This window comes from Nematostella vectensis, chromosome 14, assembly GCF_932526225.1.
Source record: "Nematostella vectensis chromosome 14, jaNemVect1.1, whole genome shotgun sequence".
NCBI classification, from domain to species: Eukaryota; Metazoa; Cnidaria; class Anthozoa; order Actiniaria; family Edwardsiidae; genus Nematostella; species Nematostella vectensis.
In genome coordinates this window covers 13,485,368-13,507,461 of record NC_064047.1, presented here as the reverse complement: position 1 = coordinate 13,507,461, position 22,094 = coordinate 13,485,368, and the positions used below count along the sequence as shown (strand labels likewise).

Here is a 22,094-nt window from a genome sequence, read left to right as displayed (position 1 = left end):
GTTTAACATATTTCTAAAGCTATACCTTTAAATTGCTATAGAAAAGAAAAAAAATAGTTGGTACACAAGTTTTGCCTATTGTTTTCCTGAGGTTCTATTAAATTTGTGTTGTTAATATCAGTATCTGCTATACATCTTCCATCTTCCATTTATAAGATGTGATAAGTTCACAGCAAAATGTGCCTTAAACATGGGTAAACATGGTTAACCTAGTCACCTGATAGCTTGCTCTCTCTGCGCCTTGCGGACCTCAGGCTTCTGGTTTCTCTTGGCGAGGATGTTGTCAAGAGACGCACCCTGTACAGACCTCTGGAACTTGATATTACGGCGGGTGCGCTTCTTGGACACTTCCTCCTGGGTGCCTTTCTTGTGCTTGCGGCGATACAGAACAGTCCAGGTCACCTCACGGGGGTTGCGTCTCATGAGAAGGGCACGCTCACATCTCTTGTTTAAGAAGTTGAACACCTTGAAGATATTAAGGTTCATGTTAGAGAAGGCCAATCACGCTGCCATTTAATGCAATGGCTCAATAGCTTCCCTTTTATTTAAGTTTGATTTGTGCTATCTACAGATAAAACTGCAAAATATATTCAGAAACGCTGCGCTTTCATGTCCAAGCAGATGTAGAACCAGGGAAATGGCGTTGATTAAACAGAGGGACCGTCTTTTATAAAAAAAAATCCGATAGTATTTTCAATAAAGACACAAAAGGTTCACTTATTGATAATGAGCACCTGGCAACCATATCCCTCCATAATGCTCGTCTTAGCGCCTTGGCAACCATAGACAGATGCTTGTCTTAGCGCCCTGGCAACCATAGACAGTAAATGCTTGTCTTAGCGCCCTGGCAACCATAGACAGATGCTTGTCTTAGCGCCCTGGCAACCATAGACAGTAAATGCTTGTCTTAGCGCCCTGGCAACCATATAGTAATAGAAAATAGAATAATTCAGGCTCAAGGGGCTTGAGTGTGGGGCCTGTCCAAGCATCACGCGACCGCTCTGACCTCTGGGGGATCTGTGTCTCGTAATGCGCCTGAGTCCAATTTCAACTGAGCTAAATAATCGAGTCTAGGAAGACTAGAAAATATTGAGCCTTATCTGAGATGCAGAATTCTTCGCGATCAAAGTCATCGCTGTTTGCTTCTGTTTTGTTTGGTTCCGCATGTGACTGCTGAGCTCGCCTTGCGTGACAGGGGGCGGTCTGAGTGACTGCGTGGGGGACTAGGGTCTAGATCCCTTTGCGTCTTTCCCGAAGGGTTGATCAGACGCTTCCATTGTAAGTTAGGATTCGTCTGAGAAGATTTCGACAAGAAACAGGTATTTATATCGCGTTTTCCACCCTATTTTAGCTATTAGCTGTTCCTTTATTTGTAAGGCGTCTAAAAATGAATCTATTCATTTGTCTTCGGCGTGATAAAGCTGAAGAGGTGACATGAAATGAGTTTCACTTCCGCTTTCGATTCGATTTACGAAACATTCGAGGAATTCGAAATGATTATGTTTATTCTACTTTTTTCCCAAAGACTTGTATTTCGCATGTCTAATTGGAAATCTATACTTGATTTATTAAGGCTGATCTAAACAGCACGATGTAGTTGTATGCGACTGCCCGCAACACATCTACAACTCGGGTCGTGTAAATCAACCTACGACTCGGCTACGATGCTCGACTGAAAAAGTCGTAGTGTTTATTCAGGGCTAAGACATGTCGTAGACAGGTCGCATGCGACTGAATCGTGCTGTCGAAGTCAGCCTTTACTGACTAGCCAAGCTCGGTGCCGCCTCACTAAGCAGCTTAATTAAGATAGATAGATAGATAGATAGAAACTTTATTAAAGTGTCATAAACAACCTCTAGCCGGGGATAAGACCCCTACTAATTGGGGGACACTTGAGTGTATTGTTAGTAAGCATTGTAAGCACTGTCACTGGGGGTGGTCACTGCCAGAGGGTTTATTGCGTCCCCAGTGGTTCTTTTACGTCCCTTCGGTTCAGGTTAATGTAGTGCAGCTTGAAGAGACGGGACCTCCGGTTTAGTGTCCTTATCCGAGAAGACTGGAAACACGGGAGAATAACTTCAACTCACTTGTGACCAGGCCGAATTAGAAAGCACGGTTTAGTAGTATGCGAGCTGTCCTAAGTTTCTTTGCAAATAAACCATTGTATTTGCCATTCTTTTGCCGAACCAAAGCATAAAATACTTGGAGACAGCGATTAAGCTCATCTTTATTTCTTTTCTTGGATAAATAAACTCTGATTGGCTTCCATTCTGCAAAATGTAAACTTATTGTAAACTAGACGCTCATTTGAGCGTAAAGTCGGGCTAGTTGGCTAGTAGGAATGTACAGGACCCGAAATGATCCCAGGACCCGAAACGATCCCAGGACCCGAAACGATCCCAGGACCCGAAATGATCCCCAAAAGTACCCCAAATGATCCTGGGACCCGAAACGATACCGAGGAGTCCCCGAAATTAACCCCAAGGAATTGCGGTAATGGACAAAGGGAAAGCAGAAGAAATACTTGCAATTCTTGAAGCATAATTAAGGGTTAACAGCGACTCAATTTCTAAACAACGTGACTTAAAAATATTAAATTCCAATACAATACTTCTATTTATTACATTGCCCGGCGTTAAACACATAAACAGAGTCCAAAACAAATACACAACTTTCAATTGCTACTGAAAGGAATACAGCATAAACATAGCACAGCTTTGCTCAGATCAACCAAACTCTCGACCTTCCATCACACTCTAAACATTTTGCGGTTCCGACACATGACTCTCATTTCCGGTAAACATCACCCCTAAAAATTAATATTCATTTGACAACCAAACATGTATTTCACCACGAAATTCTTGTTTACACGAGCGAATATTTACCGACACATTATATTTAGGCAGCCGGTTTGGCCGAGAAGATGGGACGACAAAAGCACACTGAGTAATACACTCGAACAAACAACCCATCTACTACCGATGCAAAATATTAAGAGGATGTGGCATTTGTTGAAAGCAATATTATGTGAGTTTTGAATTTCCTCATGTAGTCGTGCGTACACCCCGGCATGATCTCATGATAGGATAGGTCTTTCATTCGCCGAATAAAAACATGCAAAAAAATAACCTTAACCCATTTCGCTTCCTATGAAAAGCAGCATGTCCTATCCTTTCTTTTTGGCTTGTTATGTAAAAATAATTTTTATCCACACCGTGTTCTTCAAATTACTATCACAGGAATTGTTAGTTGACCCCAATTTCTGACTCAACCACTGTATTTCCCCCGCAGTCGTATATTAATATCTTAATACTATAGTTTTAGTTAATGTAAATTTCCTTTTAATAACATAAATAAAGCTAAATGTTTCAATTGTTTTTAAAACTGAAAGCCAATCCTTACACATTCCTTTTGTTGTCCATTACTGCAATTCCTTGGGGTTCATTTCGGGGACTCTTGGGGATCGTTTCGGGTCCCGGGATCAGTTGGGGAACTTTTGGGGATCGTTTCGGGTCCTGGGATCATTTCGGGTCCTGTACAGAAATACATACACGAAATGGAAAATTCGACTGTCGTTTGCGCCGATTGATTGGCGTGTGCATTTGTGTCTTCCAGTTCTATCTTTCCTTGGTACTTTTTCTTCTGACTTGCTTTATAGTTTATTGAAGCAGGGACGTCCCTTAAGTCGTCGCTAACTTCGTCAAATCGCGATTCAGCCGCCTTTTTCCCGAGAATTTCTCTACTCATCGTCTATCACTAATAGACCATTAGTAGCTCAGCCAATCGGAATGCATGATTTGTGATAGACCTCTAGTTGGTGTATTCTAAAAGCGTTGGGTTCATAGCCAATAAACTGACAAATACACAAAATCCGGGAGGCCTTATTTTCGCGCACAGTTTGTGACACTCGGCGAGAGAAAGACATGTTAATTACCAAACATTCCACTGTTTGAAGGACAGCTTTTCTTCTACCATTTAGGGTGATTCATGGTTCAATATGAAAAAAAGGTTCAACCCATTAGGGAAGGTCCCTAATGTGTGTTACACTCTCCTCCTCCCCCAACCCCCCCCCCCCCCCCCCGGTGCTGAAAATTGTCAACAAGATCGTTCACTGCGCTCACTCGTAAAATATTGTTTCCACCACTCGGAAATAAACTTAATATCTTCGCTTCACCTAGTCATAAGGTAGAATATATGTCCAACAGGTGCAGAATTGGTATAGTATACCTTATTCTTCTTTATCTTCGCGTCACTTTAATCTTGCGGTTTTAACAATTTCGTGAAAAAAAAAGTGACGCGAAAGTTAAGTTTCATGAAAATTGGGATGCGTTAAAATTTAATAAGCTCACGAATGTTTCTGTTACAGTTTGTTACAGTTCTGAACATGAAAGCACATTTTAATTCCAATTGTTTTGTTTGATTTTCTTGCACCAAAATCGCGAAAATAATACAATAAAATAAACATTGAATACCTACCCCAAAACTGCTTTGGACTGCAACTTCTCCAGCGCTGATAATTCATTGTTTTTTATGTATATCATCACAGAAATAAGAGAATTCTCAGGGATATTGATAGTGTTTTTAAGGCTGATATGAGTAGCAATGGAATAACCATTTTCTTATGCTTTTCTAGTTTTTTCTTGAAGAAATGGCAACATCTGCCAGCAGGCGCCTCGAGGATGAGGTGACGTGCTCTATATGTATAGAGCACTTCAACGATCCTAGAGTACTCCCTTGCTTCCACTCATTTTGTCGGCACTGCCTGGAAGAGCTGGCAGTGCACTCTGAAGGGAGAGGTAAACTTGTGTGCCCCCTCTGTAAGGCGGGATTCCAGGTAATCTGTCATATCAAAAATACATCCATTAGTTAAATGACCTTGGCACAACTTGTGTAACAAACGTTTTGCTGCAACAAACAAATTGATTTAAACAACATAGTGCTTTTCAATTGAGAACTAAGGGAAAGTTCATTTATTATCCCGAGGGAGGGGTGGGGCGTGAGGATACTGTGGCGGGGCCTTGAGAAATTTCTGAGGTCTAAAGGTGGAGGTGCCGAATGTGTGTGGATTTTAAAAAGGGGGGTCACTGATTTCTTTGAGTGTTGTCCCTTCTAAATAATTTGACCAAGTGTCAAATCAGACTTAAACTACGTTTCATCGATGCTATGTAAACCTGTATACACCTTTTTTATTCATGGTTTCCGCTATATGCTTATGTTCCATATTTGAAATCATTACCAAAACGCTCTAATGCTACAAGCTGTCTTCCTCTCTCTCTCTTTCTTTTTTTTTCTCCTGCTGCGCTTTTCTCGCGTGGAGAAGAACAAAAAGCCTTTTTGCTTCTTCTGTGTCAATTATAGCAACAACCCTTATCAGGTTGACAACCTGGATTTAGTCGCACATTTGAGAAATTGAGTGCCTTCACTTTTTCCGAATTAATGTTTTCAGCGAATTCCTTGCTCGCGTTCCTTCAACATTGGCGTTGCTGTTCCCTTCTTTGCTCCTTCTTTCTTCGGGTTTTTTCGAGGGGTGGGGCATTTTTTCCTTACTTTTATCAAAATCCTCACGAACCCCCACCCCCCTCTCGGGATAATAAATGAACTTTCCCTAAATATGTACGAATCACTGTGAACTTGAATTCTTTCCACAAGAAATTTATATCCATTCTTTTAATAGTTTATGAGTATTAAACAGTTAAATGATAAGAATTAATTATTATATTAATACAATCCAGCGTAGCATAGACCACAATAAGGCTGATCTAAAATTGTCCTCCCTTTTGATTTTTAAATGGTGATATGCGAATTTTATTAAACCTGTTTTTTTTCCTCTTAGATTTCCCCGGCTGATGTTTCGAGTTTGAAGGTGAACTTTATGATCAATAGTATTATCTCTGTTCTTCCTTTGTTCACATCTGAAGACTCCAAGAAGAAAACTGTTTGTCAAATGTGTGATAGTGGCGAGCCTGCCCAAGGGAGATGTAACGAGTGCGATCACTTTGTCTGTGAGCAGTGTATCTCGGCTCATAAGAGACTTCAACCGTTGCAACACCATACTATCCTCAGTCTTGATGAGATCAAAAGCGGAAAGTTACTTGCAATGAGCAAAACTTCCTACTGCACCAAACACAAGGGTGAAAAGCTGAAACTGTTTTGCGAATCTTGTAAGGAAGTGATTTGCCGAGATTGCACCGTTGTTGATCATAAAAATCATGACTACCTTTTCACAAGTGATGTTTTCGCTCGAGAGAAAGAAGAAATATTGGAAAGAGCAAAAAAAGTTACATCAAAACTCACCGACATTGAACAGGCGATGGCATTGGTTGAAAAGGCTCAACAACATCTGGACGAAAATAAACGAGCGGCCAGAAGGGATCTGGATCAGTTTATTGATAAGCAGATAGGGGCTCTTGAGAAGATGCGATCTTATCTTAGAGGGGAGATCGAGTCAGCTTGTCAGAAGCAAGAGAAGCAGCTGACTGCCCAGAGAGAGACTCTATCCATGAGACTTGCAAGTGCTCGTAGCAGTTTGGAGTTTGCTGAGAGAATGTGCAGGGAAGCAAATGATGTGGATGTCTTGTCCATCAGGAATGAAGTGCTATCCCAGCTATCGAGTCTTGCAGAGAAACCCGTGGATCAGCCTTGTATGGAGGGTGGAGTTCGTCTTGTAGTGGATCAGGAATATTGGAGTTCCATGTCAAAGAAGATCTCAGTTGATGTATCAAGCCAAGTCTCAATTGGTGAATCTGAGCATACAGGTAAATTCTCCAATACAGTTGTGTCCTGATTATGAATAACTGTAATCCTCTCTAACAGTAACAGCTGCTGTTGCTTTGTTCGCAATTTTCGCGAGCACGTGCATATGTTCGAAAGCGGTACTGTTCATACAATGGATGGAGGGGATGGTGTTTATTTAGGCGTGAACGAGGAGTATTGGGATTCTTTGTCAAAGACAATCTCAGTTTATAAAGGCCAAGGTAAATTCTCCTTTAGCTGTGTCATGTTTCGGTGTATGAAAATAGCCTGTACATACACGGGAAATTAACCGAAAATTGGACTTTATATATACTAGATATATTTCTGAACCATGGAATTGCCATATTTGTCTGTAAATAGTATGTAGATTGTTTAGAGTCTTCTCACAATGACAGAAAGTCTTTGAATGTCTGTAAATATACTGGAAATAATCCGTATTCGGAGAAGGGATGCCAAGAGCATGCGCTAAAACGGGACCCAGAAAACCCTGAAAATAGTCTGGAAAATCTATGCAATGGGAAGCTTTAGTTCCATCCCAAAGGTTTGCAGACAATTTACAGACTATTTACAGGCTATTTCCAGGTTTCTCTGGGTCCCCTTTTTGCGCATTTACAAACTTTTTGTAAGTGCGTAGTTGTAGCTGCATCGCTCAGATTTACGGGTGATTTCCAGTTTCTGCCTATTGCTTGGTCTTTTGGCGTTGGAACTGCAGGCGGTGCTGGTATCCACTGCGGTCGAGCACATGTTGGTATCCCGGCACCGCTCTGTTCAGCATTTTGCAGATGAAGAGATCTCGCTGAGACGTTTATTTGCCCGCATTGAAATGTTCTTGATAAGGGTTGTTAGGGTGATTGCTTTCTCTGTGGACGATTGGTTCCCGAGATCCAACGTGACGTCGAGAACATTGACAACTTTCTTGTTTGCCTCTATCGTTATTTTTAGGGAATTGCCTCCTGTTTGAGTATTTTTCTGTTGATGTTTACCCCAAATTTTTACACATACTCGTGATTATCCCGAGGCAAGTATTTCATAAGATTAGTTTTCCAATTCGTTATCGCTCAATACGAGGAGAAGGATACAATATGGACATACCATGAAGTACAAGCCTTTATCTATAATATCTCTGGATGGTGTAATTCCGTTGCAGTTCTTGAGAAGTCCGCCATCCTCAGCGGCAAAGGTCCAGAGTACCTCCGAGATCTCTTGGGATTCCTGCAGCCCGTGCAGCAGAGTCCAAAAAGTCGCTGGGTCAGATGTTTTTCTGCAAAAAGAGATGGCTGGGCTGCCAGGACCTTCCATGAAAAATGCAACGGCAAAGCGCCGAACATCGTACTCGTGAGCGTTGGGGGCCGATACGTGTTTGGTGGCTACTCTGACGTAGCGTGGACAAGTGAGTACACTAACGAATACGAGAAGGGCCGTAGCAGGGTGAGGGTCGGGACTTCCGATCATTATTGTACAAAGAAAACATTTGCCCTATTTTTGTCCATTACCTCAACTGTGTCGTTACTTTTTGTAAATCTTAGGAAGAGATGGAGGATGACATCTCATGAGTGACCGTCCGTGGGAAAACGTACACTTAGGTTTTCCGTGTAAACGCCAAAAACAAACGGATATTAAACGGATTTTTTTTCCCGTGTCTACGGATATTCTTTACGTGGACACGGGTTGCACAATCTTAGCCCACGACTTTCAGTATTTTTTTAAACTGTAGAGAAGACTTAAGTTCACGGCTTTCAAAGTCGTATGGAGGATTGCAGACGATCGAGTGTACGTCGTGGACATCGGATGATAGGCCGCAAAGATTTTGAATGAAGGTCAATGAGGATTTTTATTCATCATTCAACTCTTAAACTGCTTAAAATTCTAAGTCTTTTATCATTAAACTCCGAAACTGTTTAATGATCACGTTCTCGGGATCCTGGACGTTAAAGTTTTGAAGCGTCCGCGTTATGTTTGACCATGCATTATTCCCTTAAATCGCGGGAAGTTAGTAAACATCAATTTTAAACTAATGCCAACTCTTTGTCGCTGTTTATCTCCGTTCCTCCTCCTCTTTCCATAGATAAACACGTCGATTGCCGTAGAGTAGTGAGCATACTTGATAAGAAAGCTTAGTTTATCGATATCGAAGTATTTAAATCCAACCATCTCGAGTATCAAATCAAACAAGAAAAACTATGATCAACAACGAAGACGAAACAAGCGACAAAATGTTCGAAAAGTGCGCGAAATTGCTAAAAAATACCGACTTCGGAGTTTCTTGTTTGTCTAAAAACGAGCTGAAATCGCCACTAGTTGATGACACAACTTTCGCCCTTATTTACGCAATCTTACATATACACATATAGCACACATAAAATAAATCCTCGTATTATGAGGAATAAGTATTTCTGATTTATTTCTGTACGATTTCACTAGAGCGGCCATAATCAGTAAACCTTTGATACCGACTTCGGAGCTTCTAGTTTGTCTAAAAACAAGCTGAAATCGCCACTAGTTGATGACACAACTTTCGCCCTTATTTACGCATTATCGTACATATCCGCAAATAACACACATCAAGTAAATCCTCGAATTATGAGGAATATGATGAATTATAAAATCTGTAAGATCCCACAAGAGCGGTCATGATCAGCGAATGTCTGATAACAACGGAGTTTCTTTTTTTCTCTAACAAGAAGCCGAAACCGCGACTAGTTCATAACAAAACTCTCGTCCTGTATTTACGTGTTATCGCTACATAACACACACCAAATTAACCCACAGATTCTAAGGAATAAGTATTTCTCATTTATTTCTGTGCCATTTCACTAGAGCGGCCACGATCAGTGAATGTTTGATACCGATTTCGGTGTTTATTGTTTACCTAACATCAAGCCGTAACCACCACAACGACTCAAAGTTGTGAAAACGACTTTCACTTAAATCGGAAGATTCAACCGAATAGTTCAACATTCACGACTCGCGATCCGTGTGCTTGATTCGTAGACACGGAATCTTGACAGCCGTGTCAACGGCCTTTCAAATTCTTTTTAACGTCCTTTTTTACCGCGTGCCCACGGCTTTTCCTTCCGTGGCCACAGGAAAAAAAATCGGTGTCAACGGAAAAAAGTAACGTGGTCACGGAAAAAAAATCCGTTTAAACAGCGTGTGCCCGTGCACGTGCCCACGAGTTTGAAAACCTTAGTGTACGTTTTCCCGTGGACGGTCACGATGTCCTTTTTTTATATGAACCCGACAAAGCCCGTTTGCAATACATCATCTTATGAACCGAATACAAGTAGGGCGGTGGTAGGGTTCCTTCTCTGGCAGACAATACTTGTTACTTTTTCCTCCCCCTTCCACCAAATATGTAATTACGCATATCTTCTGATAAAAGGATCGGATGGACAAATAAAAAATAGTTTGTTAGCCCCTTTCATTGCAACACGTAAGGTGAACCCGTTAAATTTTGCTGTTTGGTGCAGGGAAATGTTTTCAAACTAACTAGAATTGTCTTCGGACAATACTAGCTGTAAAGGTTATTAAAATCGAGCAATTTACTAACTAGATTTGTCCTTGGACAATACTAGAAGTAAAGGTTATTAAAATCGAGCAATTTAGAAGAATTTCTGATATCTTGGCAAATTTATTTTTCTAGTAATTCTGTTATTTGCCTACTGTTGAATTGCCTCAGATATTAATTAATACAAAAGCAGGGAGTTTTGTATCATTACTGTTAATCATCTCAATAGTTTTATGATTCTTTTTGCTTTTTTACCTATAAAGAATTTCGCAGATAATTCTTTTCACCCTTGTTGTGACTGTAATTACATTCCCGAAAGGCTCCATTGAAGCTCCATTTAAGGGTTGTGAGTAAGAGATTAATGTCCCCAGATATGTCACGCGACAAAATAGTTTTGTAGTTTAATATAATAATATTATGATAACTAGTATCTTATTTATCAAAAGATATGAATTACTATTTATATAATAATATTTATATTTCGAGCTCGCATAATCCGGCCGCCTCGAACTTTGTGTTTTTGGGGTTTTAGTGCCGGAAAAACTATCAAAGCCTACAGGTAGGCTACGAAAACGGCCTCTAATAAATCATCGTAAAATATCTGATAGGCCCCTGTCGCTTATTTCCTTTTTAGTGCCGAAGAAACCTGCTTGGTTACACAGGGGACTTATTTAATATTTTTTTCAGATCCGACACTAGGTATTTTGGTTCCTATAAAGTCTTAGATGCTATTAATAAGTATTTATATTACTTCCTTTGTACAAAAAAAAAAAACAAAACCCAAATCAGGCAGGGGTGGGGGCTTAATTATTATAGACAGGGGCTTAAATGGGATGGGGGTTATAAGATCTTTTACTTTAACTTATTTTCTATCCTCGAAAAGGGCTATCTCCCCCCTCCCCTCCCCCCTCTTTATGAAAAAATTGGACATTTCTGCAAGCCGGGAAGTAATATTTTTCAGTGCCGATATCTGGAGGGTGGAAACCCCGCGGGTCGCAAGAAGCAGATCTTAACTGGAAAAGACACAATTCATGAATGCATAGAAGCTTCTTTACTATTTTTTTTATTATTATTTGGTCATACTAACGAAAAGTGACAATTCTGACATTTGAGAATTTAAATTATACGAGTTCAGCTGTTATGATATACCAAAACACAATTTTTGTCGTATTTATTCTAGTTTTTATTATAAAAATGACGCATTTTGTTCTATGCTCTTCAAAGTGAGTGACCGTGAATGCCTCTCCTCCAGCAGGTCATTCTTGTTCACGCTGTGTAACAAGAATGGCTACCGCCCTGAAAAGTTGCCATTGAGGGACCCGCCAGATAGATACGCCATTTATGACCACACAAGGATCGGTCCGGCGTTTGGTGGTGATCCGTGGTTTGGTGGTGATCCGTGGTTTGGTGGTTGTGACCTGTGTATCGCTGACAACGCGGGGGGTAATAAAGCGTCCTATACGGAGCCACACAAGTACGCTCGTCCCCAGGGCGCCACATCTGATGGCCCGTGTGACGTCTTTGCTGGCGAACACACATTCACACCCGACGAAATGGAGGTGTTTCACGAGGTGGTGGACTGAATACAGCTTTGAACGCCTGTAAAGTGACAATAGACATAAAGATGTATAAATATTTGTTAGTTGGTACTGTGTCATGAAATTACTGATTTTGAATTAGGATGTATTGTGGAAATACATGTGTTGTGACCCGCGAATGCATCATGGGTAGCATGTAAATCACAAAACTACATGTTATGAAAACCCCAGTGCAAGTGGTAAAAAGCACAAAAAAGATGAAAAAAAATCAGTTTTAAATTTGAATTTGCTCATTTTTTTATACCCATGAGCCAACGCGGGCACAAGGATTCTTTAGTGCAGCCTTATTTGAAGTGTGTATGTACATCTCGAGCTTAGTTCAGGATTCTATAACACCAGTGCAGCTTACAAGTTTTGATTATTTTAACTGGCTTTCAAAAACAATGCATTTTTGATGTTCAAAATCTGTGACGGATTACTGCTGTAATAAGCCATTTAAAGCAAGGCTTTTAGATATACAAGATTGTGAAATAGTTTAGGGGAGAAGTCTGTTCAATAATTAAGCTGAGGGTAAAGGGGGATTATATGACAATCAATTGGGGACCTTAAATTAAGGTATCCTGAGTCTTGAGGGATGACACTCCCTTAGGGCCTGAATGGTGACTCTGGTTAAGCATTTTAACCATGGTCACTCGTCACCTTTTATATTATTTTTTCTTACATCATATACATGTATAATGTAATATACCTATTGAAATGTATAGAAATTTGTGGACAAATAAAGTTGCATGTATGTAGCCTCCTATTCTTGGATGGATTATGGCATTATAACACTTGTGAGGGGGGTAATAAGTCACGTATTTTGGGGTATAGAATTCGGGTATCGCATTTTTGTGTAGTGAAATTTCCTGGAGTTCTATCTTCTCTGTGGTATTTGTAGTGGTTTATCCGTTTCATATGTTCTGATGAACATACATTCCAACCGAAGCACTACGTCTTATTCAAATAAGAATATGCGCGAGCATACAAACGTTGCCATTATAGTGAGAGAATATACGAATATCGGACATCGACCATTCAGGGGGCCCTGCCTTCGTCATTGGGAGAATAATAGTGATGGTTGGTCTGAGTGAAAGTTTCTTCCGGTGAATTGTTGACCCCGTTTAAGAGAGTCCCTATTATCGAGACGTGTGCCGTGCTAGAAGATTGACACTTTTGTCAGTGAATAAAGTTGTTACTTTTTTTTAGTATATCAAGGTATCCCAAAATCAAACCACTTTTTATCGAAAACATGCCCAAGACACACCTTAACTTGTCACATACAGTTTTTATTTGTAGGGAAGAGTAATTATTTAACGGGGGGTGGGGGGAGTGCTGGTATGTTTGGGGGGAGGGTTACGTATTTTGAGCTGCGATTTGGGGGAGGGCCTCAAACGTTAGTTAATTCACACCACGGTCACTATTCGCCATTTTAACGGTATTTTTGCATTTTACATATGAGGCTAAATAACGACTAATATGGAAACGCCGCTAGACGTGAAGAATAATCAATTAAACATAATGATTTGTGACTGGCGTTCAATGTAGACGTAAGGTTAGTTTTCTGAATTCATAGGTCCAGAATAGACTGGTTGCGGCTGTATCAGATAAGTATATCAAGTATATTTTCATTTAGCTTATAAACGTGCCTTACGTTTCTATAGCTGGCCGCTTAGAGAACCTGAGAACGCGAAAACCTGTGTTACCTTTGTGCTTTAACTTCCGAGTCCAGGCGAAATCTTACTCGGAGTCAATCCAAGTTTTCTTTAAGGAGCTTTGTTTCCTAAAACATCGCTCAAAATTGACACTCTTAGCGTCAATAATACAATTAGCCCTTCCAAGTCCCTATGCTATTCGTGTTTTGTCTTAGCTCGTATCTAAAAGTCCCTATGCTATTCGTGTTATGTCTTAGCTCGTATCTAAATGTCCCTATGCTATTCGTGTTATGTCTTAGCTCGTATCTCAAAGTCCCTATACTATTCGTGTTATGTCTTAGCTCGTATCTAAAAGTCACTATACTATTCGTGTTATGTCTTAGCTCGTATCTAAAAGTCCCTATGCTATTCGTGTTATGTCTTGGCTCGTATCTAAAAGTCCCTATGCTATTCGTTTTATGTCTTAGCTCGTATCTAAAAGTCCCTATGCTATTCGTGTTATGTCTTAGCTCGTATCTAAACGTCCCTATGCTATTCGTGTTATGTCTTAGCTCGTATCTAAAAGTCACTATGCTATTCGTGTTATGTCTTAGCTCGTATCTAAAAGTCCCTATACTATTCGTGTTATGTCTTAGCTCGTATCTAAAAGTCCCTATGCTATTCGTGTTATGTCTTAGCTCGTATCTAAAAGTCCCTATGCTATTCTTGTTATGTCTTGGCTCGTATCTAAAAGTCCCTATGCTATTCGTTTTATGTCGTAGCTCGTATCTAAAAGTCCCTATGCTATTCGTGTTATGTCTTAGCTCGTATCTAAAAGTCCCTATGCTATTCGTGTTATGTCTTAGCTCATATCTAAAAGTCCCTATGCTATTCGTGTTATGTCTTGGCTCGTATCTAAAAGTCCCTATGCTATTCGTGTTATGTCTTAGCCCGTATCTAAAAGTCCCTATGCTATTCGTGTTATGTCTTAGCCCGTATCTAAAAGTCCCTATGCTATTCGTGTTATGTCTTAGCTCGTATCTAAAAGTCCCTATGCTATTCGTGTTATGTCGTAGCTCATATCTAAAAGTCCCTATGCTATTCGTGTTATGTCTTGGCTCGTACCTAAAAGTCCCTATGCGATTCGTGTTATGTCTTAGCTCGTATCTAAAAGTCCCTATGCTATTCGTGTTATGTCTTAGCTCGTATCAAAAAGTCCCTATGCTATTCGTGTTATGTCTTAGCTCGTATCTAAAAGTCCCTATGCTATTCGCGTTATGTCTTAGCTCGTATCTAAAAGTCCCTATGCTATTCTTGTTATGTCTTAGCTCGTATCTAAAAGTCCCTATGCTATTCGTGTTATGTCTTAGCCAGTATCTAAAAGTCCCTATGCTATTCGCGTTATGTCTTAGCTCGTATCTAAAAGTCCCTATGCTATTCGTGTTATGTCTTAGCTCGTATCTAAAAGTCCCTATGCTATTCGTGTTATGCCTTAGCTCGTATCTAAAAGTCCCTATGCTATTCGTGTTATGTCTTAGCTCGTATCTAAAAGTCCCTATGCTATTCGTGTTATGTCTTAGCTCGTATCTAAAAGTCCCTATGGTATTCGTGTTATGTCTTAGCTCGTATCTAAACGTCACTATGCTATTCGTGTAATGTCTTAGCTCGTATCTAAAAGTCCCTATGCTATTCGTGTTATGTCTTAGCTCGTATCTAAAAGTCCCTATGCTATTCTTGTTATGTCTTAGCTCGTATCTAAAAGTCCCTATGCTATTCGTGTTATGTCTTAGCTCGTATCTAAAAGTCCCTATGCTATTCGTGTTATGTCTTGGCTCGTATCTAAAAGTCCCTATGCTATTCGTGTTATGTCTTAGCTCGTATCTAAACGTCCCTATGCTATTCGTGTAATGTCTTAGCTCGTATCTAAAAGTCCCTATGCTATTCATGTTATGTCTTAGCTCGTATCTAAAAGTCCCTATGCTATTCGTGTTATGTCTTAGCTCGTATCTAAAAGTCACTATGCTATTCGTGTTATGTCTTAGCTCGTATCTAAAAGTCCCTATACTATTCGTGTTATGTCTTAGCTCGTATCTAAAAGTCCCTATGCTATTCGTGTTATGTCTTAGCTCGTATCTAAAAGTCCCTATGCTATTCGTGTTATGTCTTGGCTCGTATCTAAAAGTCCCTATGCTATTGGTTTTATGTCTTAGCTCGTATCTAAAAGTCCCTATGCTATTCGTGTTATGTCTTAGCTCGTATCTAAAAGTCCCTATGCTATTCGTGTTATGTCTTAGCTCGTATCTAAATGTCACTATGCTATTCGTGTTATGTCTTAGCTCGTATCTAAAAGTCCCTATACTATTCGTGTTATGTCTTAGCTCGTATCTAAAAGTCCCTATGCTATTCGTGTTATGTCTTAGCTCGTATCTAAAAGTCCCTATGCTATTCTTGTTATGTCTTGGCTCGTATCTAAAAGTCCCTATGCTATTCGTTTTATGTCTTAGCTCGTATCTAAAAGTCCCTATGCTATTCGTGTTATGTCTTAGCTCGTATCTAAAAGTCCCTATGCTATTCGTGTTATGTCTTAGCTCGTATCTAAAAGTCCCTATGCTATTCGTGTTATGTCTTGGCTCGTATCTAAAAGTCCCTATGCTATTCGTGTTATGTCTTAGCCCGTATCTAAAAGTCCCTATGCTATTCGTGTTATGTCTTAGCCCGTATCTAAAAGTCCCTATGCTATTCGTGTTATGTCTTAGCTCGTATCTAAAAGTCCCTATGCTATTCGTGTTATGTCGTAGCTCATATCTAAAAGTCCCTATGCTATTCGTGTTATGTCTTGGCTCGTACCTAAAAGTCCCTATGCGATTCGTGTTATGTCTTAGCTCGTATCTAAAAGTCCCTATGCTATTCGTGTTATGTCTTAGCTCGTATCAAAAAGTCCCTATGCTATTCGTGTTATGTCTTAGCTCGTATCTAAAAGTCCCTATGCTATTCGCGTTATGTCTTAGCTCGTATCTAAAAGTCCCTATGCTATTCTTGTTATGTCTTAGCTCGTATCTAAAAGTCCCTATGCTATTCGTGTTATGTCTTAGCCAGTATCTAAAAGTCCCTATGCTATTCGCGTTATGTCTTAGCTCGTATCTAAAAGTCCCTATGCTATTCGTGTTATGTCTTAGCTCGTATCTAAAAGTCCCTATGCTATTCGTGTTATGTCTTAGCTCGTATCTAAAAGTCCCTATGCTATTCGTGTTATGTCTTAGCTCGTATCTAAAAGTCCCTATGCTATTCGTGTTATGTCTTAGCTCGTATCTAAAAGTCCCTATGCTATTCGTGTTATGTCTTAGCTCGTATCTAAACGTCCCTATGCTATTCGTGTAATGTCTTAGCTCGTATCTAAAAGTCCCTATGCTATTCGTGTTATGTCTTAGCTCGTATCTAAAAGTCCCTATGCTATTCGTGTTATGTCTTGGCTCGTACCTAAAAGTCCCTATGCGATTCGTGTTATGTCTTAGCTCGTATCTAAAAGTCCCTATGCTATTCGTGTTATGTCTTAGCTCGTATCTAAAAGTCCCTATGCTATTCGTGTTATGTCTTGGCTTGTACCTAAAAGTCCCTATGCGATTCGTGTTATGTCTTAGCTCGTATCTAAAAGTCCCTATGCTATTCGTGTTATGTCTTAGCTCGTATCAAAAAGTCCCTATGCTATTCGTGTTATGTCTTAGCTCGTATCTAAAAGTCCCTATGCTATTTGCGTTATGTCTTAGCTCGTATCTAAAAGTCCCTATGCTATTCTTGTTATGTCTTAGCTCGTATCTAAAAGTCCCTATGCTATTCGTGTTATGTCTTAGCCAGTATCTAAAAGTCCCTATGCTATTCGCGTTATGTCTTAGCTCGTATCTAAAAATCCCTATGCTATTCGTGTTATGTCTTAGCTCGTATCTAAAAGTCCCTATGATATTCGTGTTATGTCTTAGCTCGTATCTAAAAGTCCCTATGCTATTCGTGTTATGTCTTAGCTCGTATCTAAAAGTCCCTATGCTATTCGTGTTATGTCTTAGCTCGTATCTAAAAGTCCCTATGCTATTCGTGTTATGTCTTAGCTCGTATCTAAACGTCCCTATGCTATTCGTGTAATGTCTTAGCTCGTATCTAAAAGTCCCTATGCTATTCGTGTTATGTCTTAGCTCGTATCTAAAAGTCCCTATGCTATTCGTGTTATGTCTTAGCTCGTATCTAAAAGTCCCTATGCTATTCGTGTTATGTCTTGGCTCGTATCTAAAAGTCCCTATGCTATTCGTGTTATGTCTTAGCTCGTATCTAAAAGTCCCTATACTATTCGTGTTATGTCTTAGCTCGTATCTAAAAGTCCCTATGCTATTCGTGTTATGTCTTAGCTCGTATCTAAAAGTCCCTATGCTATTCGTGTTATGTCTTAGCTCGTATCTAAAAGTCCATATGCTATTCTTGTTATGTCTTGGCTCGTATCTAAAAGTCCCTATGCTATTCGTTTTATGTCTTAGCTCGTATCTAAAAGTCCCTATGCTATTCGTGTTATGTCTTAGCTCGTATCTAAAAGTCTCTATGCTATTCGTGTTATGTCTTAGCTCGTATCTAAAAGTCCCTATGCTATTCGTGTTATGTCTTGGCTCGTATCTAAAAGTCCCTATGCTATTCGTGTTATGTCTTAGCCCGTATCTAAAAGTCCCTATGCTATTCGTGTTATGTCTTAGCCCGTATCTAAAAGTCCCTATGCTATTCGTGTTAAGTCTTAGCTCGTATCTAAAAGTCCCTATGCTATTCGTGTTATGTCGTAGCTCATATCTAAAAGTCTCTATGCTATTCGTGTTATGTCTTGGCTCGTACCTTAAAGTCCCTATGCGATTCGTGTTATGTCTTAGCTCGTATCTAAAAGTCCCTATGCTATTCGTGTTATGTCTTAGCTCGTATCAAAAAGTCCCTATGCTATTCGTGTTATGTCTTAGCTCGTATCTAAAAGTCCCTATGCTATTCGCGTTATGTCTTAGCTCGTATCTAAAAGTCCCTATGCTATTCTTGTTATGTCTTAGCTCGTATCTAAAAGTCCCTATGCTATTCGTGTTATGTCTTAGCCAGTATCTAAAAGTCCCTATGCTATTCGCGTTATGTCTTAGCTCGTATCTAAAAGTCCCTATGCTATTCGTGTTATGTCTTAGCTCGTATCTAAAAGTCCCTATGCTATTCGTGTTATGTCTTAGCTCGTATCTAAAAGTCCCTATGCTATTCGTGTTATGTCTTAGCTCGTATCTAAAAGTCCCTATGCTATTCGTGTTATGTCTTAGCTCGTATCTAAAAGTCCCTATGCTATTCGTGTTATGTCTTAGCTCGTATCTAAACGTCCCTATGCTATTCGTGTAATGTCTTAGCTCGTATCTAAAAGTCCCTATGCTATTCGTGTTATGTCTTAGCTCGTATCTAAAAGTCCCTATGCTATTCTTGTTATGTCTTAGCTCGTATCTAAAAGTCCCTATGCTATTCGTGTTATGTCTTAGCTCGTATCTAAAAGTCCCTATGCTATTCGTGTTATGTCTTGGCTCGTATCTAAAAGTCCCTATGCTATTCGTGTTATGTCTTAGCTCGTATCTAAACGTCCCTATGCTATTCGTGTAATGTCTTAGCTCGTATCTAAAAGTCCCTATGCTATTCATGTTATGTCTTAGCTCGTATCTAAAAGTCCCTATGCTAATCGTGTTATGTCTTAGCTCGTATCTAAAAGTCACTATGCTATTCGTGTTATGTCTTAGCTCGTATCTAAAAGTCCCTATACTATTCGTGTTATGTCTTAGCTCGTATCTAAAAGTCCCTATGCTATTCGTGTTATGTCTTAGCTCGTATCTAAAAGTCCCTATGCTATTCTTGTTATGTCTTGGCTCGTATCTAAAAGTCCCTATGCTATTCGTTTTATGTCTTAGCTCGTATCTAAAAGTCCCTATGCTATTCGTGTTATGTCTTAGCTCGTATCTAAAAGTCCCTATGCTATTCGTGTTATGTCTTAGCTCGTATCTAAAAGTCCCTATGCTATTCGTGTTATGTCTTAGCTCGTATCTAAAAGTCCCTATGCTATTCGTGTTATGTCTTAGCCCGTATCTAAAAGTCCCTATGCTATTCGTGTTATGTCTTAGCCCGTATCTAAAAGTCCCTATGCTATTTGTGTTATGTCTTAGCTCGTATCTAAAAGTCCCTATGCTCTTCGTGTTATGTCTTAGCTCATATCTAAAAGTCCCTATGCTATTCGTGTTATGTCGTAGCTCATATCTAAAAGTCCCTATGCTATTCGTGTTATGTCTTGGCTCGTATCTAAAAGTCCCTATGCGATTCGTGTTATGTCTTAGCTCGTATCTAAAAGTCCCTATGCTATTCGTGTTATGTCTTAGCTTGTATCTAAAAGTCCCTATGCTATTCGTGTTATGACTTAGCTCGTATCTAAACGTCCCTATGCTATTCGTGTAATGTCTTAGCTCGTATCAAAAAGTCCCTATGCTATTCGTGTTATGTCTTAGCTCGTATCTAAAAGTCCCTATGCTATTCGTGTTATGTCTTAGCTCGTATCTAAAAGTCCCTATGCTATTCGTGTTATGTCTTAGCTCGTATCTAAAAGTCCCTATGCTATTCGTGTTATGTCTTAGCTCGTATCTAAACGTCCCTATGCTATTCGTGTAATGTCTTAGCTCGTATCTAAAAGTCCCTATGCTATTCTTGTTATGTCTTAGCTCGTATCTAAAAGTCCCTATGCTATTCGTGTTATGTCTTAGCTCGTATCTAAAAGTCCCTATGCTATTCGTGTTATGTCTTGGCTCGTATCTAAAAGTCCCTATGCTATTCGTGTTATGTCTTAGCTCGTATCTAAACGTCCCTATGCTATTCGTGTAATGTCTTAGCTCGTATCTAAAAGTCCCTATGCTATTCGTGTTATGTCTTAGCTCGTATCTAAAAGTCCCTATGCTATTCGTGTTATGTCTTAGCTCGTATCTAAAAGTCCCTATGCTATTCGTGTTATGTCTTGGCTCGTATCTAAAAGTCCCTATGCTATTCGTGTTATGTCTTAGCTCGTATCTAAAAGTCCCTATACTATTCGTGTTATGTCTTAGCTCGTATCTAAAAGTCCCTATGCTATTCGTGTTATGTCTTAGCTCGTATCTAAAAGTCCCTATGCTATTCGTGTTATGTCTTGGCTCGTATCTAAAAGTCCCTATGCTATTCGTGTTATGTCTTAGCTCGTATCTAAACGTCCCTATGCTATTCGTGTAATGTCTTAGCTCGTATCTAAAAGTCCCTATGCTATTCGTGTTATGTCTTAGCTCGTATCTAAAAGTCCCTATGCTATTCGTGTTATGTCTTAGCTCGTATCTAAAAGTCCCTATGCTATTCGTGTTATGTCTTGGCTCGTATCTAAAAGTCCCTATGCTATTCGTGTTATGTCTTAGCTCGTATCTAAAAGTCCCTATGCTCTTCGTGTTATGTCTTAGCTCATATCTAAAAGTCCCTATGCTATTCGTGTTATGTCGTAGCTCATATCTAAAAGTCCCTATGCTATTCGTGTTATGTCTTGGCTCGTATCTAAAAGTCCCTATGCGATTCGTGTTATGTCTTAGCTCGTATCTAAAAGTCCCTATGCTATTCGTGTTATGTCTTAGCTTGTATCTAAAAGTCCCTATGCTATTCGTGTTATGACTTAGCTCGTATCTAAACGTCCCTATGCTATTCGTGTAATGTCTTAGCTCGTATCAAAAAGTCCCTATGCTATTCGTGTTATGTCTTAGCTCGTATCTAAAAGTCCCTATGCTATTCGCGTTATGTCTTAGCTCGTATCTAAAAGTCCCTATGCTATTCTTGTTATGTCTTAGCTCGTATCTAAAAGTCCCTATGCTATTCGTGTTATGTCTTAGCCAGTATCTAAAAGTCCCTATGCTATTCGCGTTATGTCTTAGCTCGTATCTAAAAGTCCCTATGCTATTCGTGTTATGTCTTAGCTCGTATCTAAAAGTCCCTATGCTATTCGTGTTATGTCTTAGCTCGTATCTAAAAGTCCCTATGCTATTCGTGTTATGTCTTAGCTCGTATCTAAAAGTCCCTATGCTATTCGTGTTATGTCTTAGCTCGTATCTAAACGTCCCTATGCTATTCGTGCAATGTCTTAGCTCGTATCAAAAAGTCCCTATGCTATTCGTGTTATGTCTTAGCTCGTATCTAAAAGTCCCTATGCTATTCGCGTTATGTCTTAGCTCGTATCTAAAAGTCCCTATGCTATTCTTGTTATGTCTTAGCTCGTATCTAAAAGTCCCTATGCTATTCGTGTTATGTCTTAGCCAGTATCTAAAAGTCCCTATGCTATTCGCGTTATGTCTTAGCTCGTATCTAAAAGTCCCTATGCTATTCGTGTTATGTCTTAGCTCGTATCTAAAAGTCCCTATGCTATTCGTGTTATGTCTTAGCTCGTATCTAAAAGTCCCTATGCTATTCGTGTTATGTCTTGGCTCGTATCTAAAAGTCCCTATGCTATTCGTGTTATGTCTTAGCTCGTATCTAAACGTCCCTATGCTATTTGTGTAATGTCTTAGCTCGTATCTAAAAGTCCCTATGCTATTC

At 39.7% G+C, this 22,094-nt stretch overlaps 2 protein-coding genes across 4 annotated transcripts in view; both read left to right on the top strand.

The window, feature by feature from the left end:
* Window positions 1-12,604, top strand: part of LOC5500166 (tripartite motif-containing protein 45) — a 46,059-nt gene extending 33,455 nt beyond the window's left edge. The window contains exons 1-5 of one of the 3 annotated variants that reach the window (XM_048721327.1): window positions 980-1,319; window positions 4,634-4,834; window positions 5,834-6,755; window positions 7,901-8,143; window positions 11,486-12,604. In XM_048721327.1, coding sequence (XP_048577284.1) covers window positions 4,649-4,834; window positions 5,834-6,755; window positions 7,901-8,143; window positions 11,486-11,844 — 1,710 coding nt within the window. In that variant the 5' untranslated portion in view covers window positions 980-1,319; window positions 4,634-4,648 and the 3' untranslated portion in view covers window positions 11,845-12,604. Of the gene's footprint in view, window positions 1-979; window positions 1,320-4,633; window positions 4,835-5,833; window positions 6,756-7,900; window positions 8,144-11,485 lie in introns of those variants that run through there. The other 2 variants (XM_048721328.1, XM_048721329.1) reach the window with 2 other exon arrangements.
* LOC5501806 (von Willebrand factor D and EGF domain-containing protein) overlaps window positions 1-22,094 on the top strand; it is a 125,575-nt gene that overhangs the window by 89,359 nt on the left and 14,122 nt on the right. The window lies entirely within an intron of this gene.